This window comes from Hyla sarda, assembly GCF_029499605.1.
Source record: "Hyla sarda isolate aHylSar1 chromosome 2 unlocalized genomic scaffold, aHylSar1.hap1 SUPER_2_unloc_9, whole genome shotgun sequence".
Taxonomy (NCBI): Eukaryota; Metazoa; Chordata; class Amphibia; order Anura; family Hylidae; genus Hyla; species Hyla sarda.
The window spans coordinates 405809-413379 of NW_026607616.1; the positions used below are offsets into that span (position 1 = coordinate 405809).

The following is a 7571-nucleotide window of genomic DNA, read 5'->3' on the forward strand; positions in this document are numbered from 1 at the left end:
TTTATCTTTAAGGATGTATTCAGCCATTTAGATTCAGAGAAGGATTGTCCCAAGTCGGATTCCCATCGTACCATCCCCGAATTTTTGTTTAACCATTTGTCTTCATTAAAATAGGAATAAAAGTTTTTAAGTCCCTTTTCTTTCTCCTTTACAGGATCAAGGAACCAAGTATGGAGGCTTTTTGGGAGCGTAGAATAGGATTCAGGGAATTTTTGCAAGTGCTTCTGTAGAATGTTGTAATATTTTTTATCGGATTCGGGTATTTTGTAGTTTGACTGTAATTCATCAAATGATAGCATTTTGTTGTTCCTAAGTACATCAGAGATGTATTTAATGCCCAGATCCTCCCAATGTAGAATGTTCAGTTTAGGGAGAAAGAGCTGGAGAGATTGGAGTGGTATCGGGGAGTCCATGGTACCCTCAATTTTGTCAATGTTTATAATACTCGAACTCCACACTTTTCCCGCTATTGAGAGGGTTGGGGGAATTCCAGGTCTATTAAGTAATTGGAAGCGTGATTTATTTAATAGGGTAGTGCTCCAGTTCTCTATTTTAGTAATATTTGATTCAAGCTTAACCCATCACCCATGTATGCTCCTCCACACCCCTGTCACCCATGTATGCTCCTCTACACCCCTGTCACCCATGTATGCTCCTCTACACCCCTGTCACCCATGTACGCTCCTCTACACCACTGTCACCCATGTACGCTTCTCTACACCCCTCTCTACACCCCTCTGTACACTCCTCTACACCCCTCTAAACCCCTCTGTCACCCATGTCCACCCCTCTACACCCCTCTGTCACCCATGTCCACCCCTCTACACCCCTCTGTCACCCATGTCCACCCCTCTGTCACCCATGTCCACTCTTCTACACCCCTCTGTCACCCATGTAAAAAAAAAAAAGAAAAAAAAGTTTGGCGCCTAATAGGTTTGTTTTGCAGATTTAACGGTGAAGAATTGTGGGTAGAAGAAATCGTGATGATGGCCCAGACCAGATGGAGAAGAGAAGGCAACGATGCAAATTAGAGAAGACGTCATTGGTGAGTTGCTGTATAAAGCAGCACTTTAAACTACATACTCACTGATAAATAGATATAGTGCATTGCGTTTTTTACCGTTTTATCCTTTTTTTTTTTTTTTTCCTTGCTCGTCAACCTCGGTAGCGGTGCCCCGTGGAAATTTTTTTCCCAAGGTGTGCCCCGACCCGAAAAAGGTTGGGAAACACTGGTATATAGCATACATTCATATATATGGGATACAATACAGGAATATGGGTGCACTACTGTGGTAGATGTAAACAATACATTGGCTATCCCTCAACACTGATGTTAAAATTGAGACATTCGCCAGTGTATCCTTATATGAAGGACACACCAGAGCCCGCACACCAACGCCAAGGTTTCTCAAATTGGTGCGAGACCTAACGCTAATCCTACCTGTGCTTGATAAGCAAAACAGGGGCCAGTGGGCAATTACGGCAGCATTCGGTTGACTCACAACTTCCTCCCAGATACCCTCCAGCGTGACTGAGCACACATGCAATGGGAGGAGGGAGGCAAGCTGCAAGCCCCACCTGAGTTGGCTAATATGGGTGCCTGGCCTCACAGGTGCTACCTTAATGCTGCCTTGTAGATATTCAAGGAGCATTAATGTTGGAGTTTACACACCTCCAAATATAAAATTTAAACAAACAACAAAAAACGTGGTCTCAAATGGCTGGAGGTGCTCAACCCCAAATGCGGTTGTGCATTTTTACTGGGGGAGCAGATCCTGCCCTTGTAGTCCGTTGCTAGGGGCGATCCCCAGCATAAAAATGCATACAATGGAGGATGCCTGCAGCGGACTACAAGTGCCACAAGTGTGGTCATTATATAGTATACATTCATATATATGGGGGTCAGTATATAGTATACATTCATATATATGGGGGTCAGTATATAGTATACATTCATATATATGGGGGTCAGTATATAGTATACATTCATATATATAGGGGTCAGTATGTAGTATACATTCATATATATGGGGGTCAGTATATAGTATACATTCATATATATGGGGTCAGTATATAGTATACATTCATATATATGGGGGTCAGTATATAGTATACATTCATATATATGGGGGTCAGTATATAGTATACATTCATATATATGGGGGTCAGTATATAGTATACATTCATATATATGGGGGTCAGTATATAGTATACATTCATATATATATAGGGGTCAGTATGTAGTATACATTCATATATATGGGGGTCAGTATATAGTATACATTCATATATATGGGGTCAGTATATAGTATACATTCATATATATGGGGGTCAGTATATAGTATACATTCATATATATGGGGGTCAGTATATAGTATACATTCATATATATGGGGGTCAGTATATAGTATACATTCATATATATATGGGGTCAGTATATAGTATACATTCATATATATGGGGGTCAGTATATAGTATACATTCATATATATGGGGGTCAGTATATAGTATACATTCATGTGTGGTCAGTATATAGTATACGTTAATATATATGGGGGTCAGTATATAGTAAACATTCATATATATGGGGGTCAGTATATAGTATACATTCATGTGTGGTCAGTATATAGTATACATTAATATATATATATGGGGTCAGTATATAGTATACATTCATATATGGGGGGCAGTATATAGTATACATTCATATATATGGGGGTCAGTATATAGTATACATTCATATATATGTGGTCAGTATATAGTATACATTCATATATATGGGGGTCAGTATATAGTATACATTCAAATATGGGGTCAGTATATAGTATACATTCATATATATGGGGGTCAGTATATAGTATACATTCATATATATGGGGGTCAGTATATAGTATACATTCATATATATGGGGGTCAGTATATAGTATACATTCATATATATGGGGGTCAGTATATAGTATACATTCATATATATGGGGGTCAGTATATAGTATACATTCATATATATGGGGGTCAGTATATAGTATACATTCATATATATGGGGGTCAGTTTATAGTATAAATTCATTTGTGGGGACAAGTATATAGTACATTTTTATGTGGGGTCATTATTAGTGTTGAGCGGCATAGGCCATATTCGAATTCGCAATATATTTTCGCATAAGCAAAAATTAGCATAAACAAAAATTTGCATGGGCGAAAGTTACCATATGTGAAAAATTTGCATAAACGAAAATTTGCATATGCAAATTTTCCCATATGCGAAAATTTGTACGCCAGTCTCACACAGCAGTATTAGAGCCTTCTTTACACCACACAAGCTGGAAGCAGAGAGGGATGATCACTGTGATGTGTACTGTGGGGGGAAAAAACAATATTCGGAATTTCGAATATATAGTGCTATATTGGTGAATATTCGCGAATTCGCGCATTGCGAATATTTGCGAGCAACACTAGTGTTGACCACCAGACGAAGGGGCAGCCGGCACGCCCCCTCAAAAAAAGCGCTATGGCAGAGCCAGAGATATCCAAAGGCAGCGCTGCATCAGTCCCCCAAAAAATGTGAGTTCCTGGATTTAAATATCTATATTCAGGATGGCTGTTCGCATACTGCCAACTATTTTAAGGAGGTGGATGCAAACAGATACCTCGACTTTAACAGTTGCCATCTTAAATAATGGAAGAAGAACATTCCATTCGGTCAAATGAAAAGAATCCGAAGGAATTGTTCTTCCACACAAAAATACCTACAACAACTAGAGAACCTGGAGGATCGTTTTAAACAAAAAGGGTATCCCAAACCCCTTATACAAGGAGCACGCCAGAGAGTGGACGAATTAGAACAAAGTGCTTGCTTGAAAAATAATAAACAGGGTAATGCAGAGGGGGGTTATAATGATGAATTTGATTCCGTTTTTCTAACTAGGTATTACACTTCACACACCAATATTTTTTTTACATTTTTTTTTATTTTTTTTTGTATAGGTAATATCACCAGCTCATATTATTGTGTCATGATTACTGGCACCATATGTAGTCCCCCAGTTATTCTTCTTTAGATGTTTTCCGTGTCCTGTGCAGTATCTCTCCCAGAAGACCACTTGATGGCCCCCGTGGTGGTCTACACCCCGAAGTCATCAATTTTTACTCTAAGAGAGAGTGTGCAGCTGTTTCTGGAGACGGTCAACAATAACCTCTGCATGGTGGAATAATAGGTCACGATGTTTATCAGGATCAGTAGAAGCATCACCCACTCGATGATTATGATGGGGATTTCACGGATCTCGTCCCAGTCTTCATCATTATGGAATAATTCCTTTAATGTTTCATATCCAAAATAGAAAACTACACAGACAAAAGTCAGGCCACAGCAGGTGCATCTACTATGGTGGATGACTTTTTTTGCTCCTGGTAATTTATACATCTGGATGGACTGCCCAAGGTAGTATAAGGCTTCACATGTAATGGAAATTATCGTGCTGACAAAGTGTATCCTGGGATATTCTTCGGGGGACAATACATGCATAACAGCTGTGGAAAAACAGGAGGCCCACACAATGGCCAGCAGGATCCTCTGGATCAGGACCTGATGACCCCTGAACTCTTCAGTATGCAGAACCATATACTTATAAATAAGAAAGGTTAGTACCAAAGTGCCAATGGACGTCCCTATGAATCCAATTCTGAATAATATGCTTTCGGGAAAGACATTTCCCACGTCACTGTGAAGGAAAAGAAACCAATGTTATTATGGATATTTCCTCACTCCCAACCCATGAAATAAGAATCATGTGCTTGTTTATCTTACCTGATGCTCATCAGTGGCGAGGCTGCATGGCCGAGGACGACCGTCATGATGTAGCTGGTGGCAAGCCAGGCCGCACACCAAAACGCCAACAGGAGGGGGACGAACCCCAGTCCTTTTAGCTCCATTTCAGACAAGTAGAAAAAGAAGACACTAATCTCACTATTCTCACTAATCGCACTGGAACAGACTGAAGGCTCGGGCGGCTGTCAGTGTAATGTCAGGCCTCCAGCTGTCTATGACATCACATGTGACATGTCAGAATGACTGCTTGTTTCTTTGAGCTGCCATGATTTAGTATCTGCTATAGACAGAACCTGATGTTTTTACTATGGACCTTACAGACCTCAGAACCCAAGTAATTAGTGCAGGGGCTCCATTTTGATCATCTCATATTTCACATTATTTGAGTTCCAGGGCTCAGATACATTTGCACCCGCTATAGCAGTGGTCTTCAAGCTGTGAACCCCCAACCGCTGCAGAACAACAACTCCCAGCATGCCCAGACAGCAACTTCGCATAAGGAAATAGTCTAATTAAACTTTTCTTATATATAGAATCCCTGAAATCTCCAATCTCTCCTTTTATTGCTTTATGATCTGTGTTACTTATTTGTAAAAAACAATGTTTCTGATTGTCTTCCCCCCACACACTTATGGGCTATCTCTTCAAACGACTTTATTTGACCTAAAGCGTATAATTGATTTACATAAATAAGCCCCTTTTCATCCAAAAGAGTGAATCTTTAATTTTAAGGAATTCTTTAAGTGCTTTATTCGACCATAATGAAGTAAAGTCAAAACTCCATGTGATTTAAAAAATAAATTTAAGTTCCCCCCATACTTAATTATCTAGATATGCATGGGTGTAGTGAGTATCCCAGCTTCCAAAATCTCAAAAATATCCTTCATTTTTCAGAGGCTTTTTCAAAAATGAAAGAAGCGATCTGATTGGTTGCTATGGGCAACTCAGAAACTTTTCCTCTGGGCAGGTTTTGATAAATCTCCCTCTATGGGGGAGATTCATCAAGACCAGTGTAGAGGAAGAGTTGTGCAGTTGCCCATAGCAACCAATCAGATTGCTTCTTTCATTTTTCACAATGCCTTTGCAAAATGAAAGAAGCGATCTGATTGGTTGCTATGGGCAACTCAGCATATTTTCCTGGAAAAGTTTCTGAGTTGCCCATAGCAACCAATCAGATTACTTCCTTCATTTTTCAGAGACTTTTTCAAAAATGAAAGAAGCGATCTGATTGGTTGCTATGGGCAACTCAGCAGCTTTCCCCATAGACCACAATGGGCCTACTGGTTTCAATGGGCAAAAAATCAGAGTTAATGCACTAGACACAGTTCTCTATACCATTAACCCCTTCCCGACCTATGACATACCTGTACGTCATGGGTGGCAAGGTGTTCCCGACCCATGACATACAGGTACGTCATGAACATTTTTGCCGCTACTCGCGGCATCCCGCAGCGCCCGGTAAGATGGTGGCTATCACTGATAGCCAGCCATCTTACCATGCGACCACGGGGGGTTTCATCCCCCACCCCCCCCAGCGATCGCTGCTATCAGCTGGTCAAATCTGACTAGCTAATAGCAGCGTTTCGCTATCAGAATATTTAGCAGCGCGGTGTGTAAGTCCCGATCACGGGGATCGGGGGACACACCGCTCTGCTAAGTGTCCCTTAACCATCCCCCGGCATCACTTACCCGACCATGCGGTGTCCCGAGTGGTCCCGTTGCGAGCGACGTCCTCCAGGCGGTCCCGGCGGCGCTGCGTCCCGGAGGTGAGTTTCCGGCAGCAGTGCGGCATCTTCATTGGCAGCAGTGAGATCGCCGTAAAGCGATCTCACTGCTGCCTCTGGGAGTTTCAAAACGGCAACTCCCAGCATGCCCAGACAGCCTTTGGCTTTCTGGGCATGCTGGGAGTTGTAGTTTTGTAACATCTGGAGGTCCACAGTTTGGAGACCACTGTATAATGGTCTCCAATCTGTGCTGTTCCAGATGTTGCAAAACTACAACTCCCAGCATGCTCAGTCTGTCCAGGCATGCTGGGAGTTGTAGTTCTCTAACATCTGGAAGAGCATAGATTGGAGACCATTATACAGTGGTCTCCAAACTGTGGACCTCCAGATATTGCAAAACTACAACTCCCAGCATGCCCAGACTGCCCAAGCATGCTGGAAGTTGTAGTTCGGCAACATCTGATCCTTCAGATATTGCCGAACTACAACTTCCAGCATGCTTGGGCAGTCTGGGCATGCTGGGAGTTGTAGTTTTGCAACAACTGGAGGCACACTAGTTGGGAAACATTGTCCGTTTCCTACCTCAGTGCCTCCAGCTGTTTCAATTGTTGCAAAACTATAACTCCCAGCATGCACTGACAGACCATGCATGCTGGGAGTTGTAGTTTTGCAACAGCTGGAGGCACACTGGTTTGGAAACGCTAAGTTTGGTTGCAAAACACTTGAAAGTTTATTACTTAACTTAGTGTTTCCAAACCAGTGTGCCTCCAGCTGTTGCAAAACTACAACTCCCAGCATGCACGGACAGCCAAAGGGCATGCTCGGAGTTTGCAACAGCTGGATGTTTGCCCCCTCCCCCCAATGTGAATGTACAGGGTACACTCACATGGGCGGAGGTTTACAGTGAGTGCTGCAAGTTTGAGATGGCGCAAAATTTGCGCTGCAGCTCAAACTCCCAGCGGCAAACTTGCTGTGAACCTCTGCCCATGTGACTGTACCCTAAAAACACTACACTACAC

The 7571-nt window shown here is 42.1% G+C and overlaps 1 protein-coding gene across 1 annotated transcript; it reads right to left on the bottom strand.

Moving 5' to 3' along the window:
* Nucleotides 1–3990: 3990 nt before the first annotated feature.
* On the bottom strand, nucleotides 3991–5078 carry LOC130298408 (uncharacterized). The gene is made up of 2 exons (XM_056551326.1): nucleotides 4808–5078; nucleotides 3991–4721 (listed from the first exon to the last, which is right to left on the bottom strand). The coding sequence occupies exons 1-2, from the start codon at nucleotides 4930–4932 to the stop codon at nucleotides 4121–4123; spliced, it is 726 nt and encodes a 241-aa protein (XP_056407301.1). The 5' UTR covers nucleotides 4933–5078; the 3' UTR covers nucleotides 3991–4120.
* Between the last annotated feature and the right edge of the window lie 2493 nt (nucleotides 5079–7571).

Bases quoted from the DNA above. Each gene is read 5' to 3' on its own strand.
- LOC130298408 (XM_056551326.1), bottom strand. From the start codon at position 4,932: ATGGAGCTAAAAGGACTGGGGTTCGTCCCCCTCCTGTTGGCGTTTTGG. The intron at 4,722-4,807 runs GTAAGATAAACA...TTTCCTTCACAG, and splicing joins TCGCCACTGATGAGCATCAG to TGACGTGGGAAATGTCTTTC.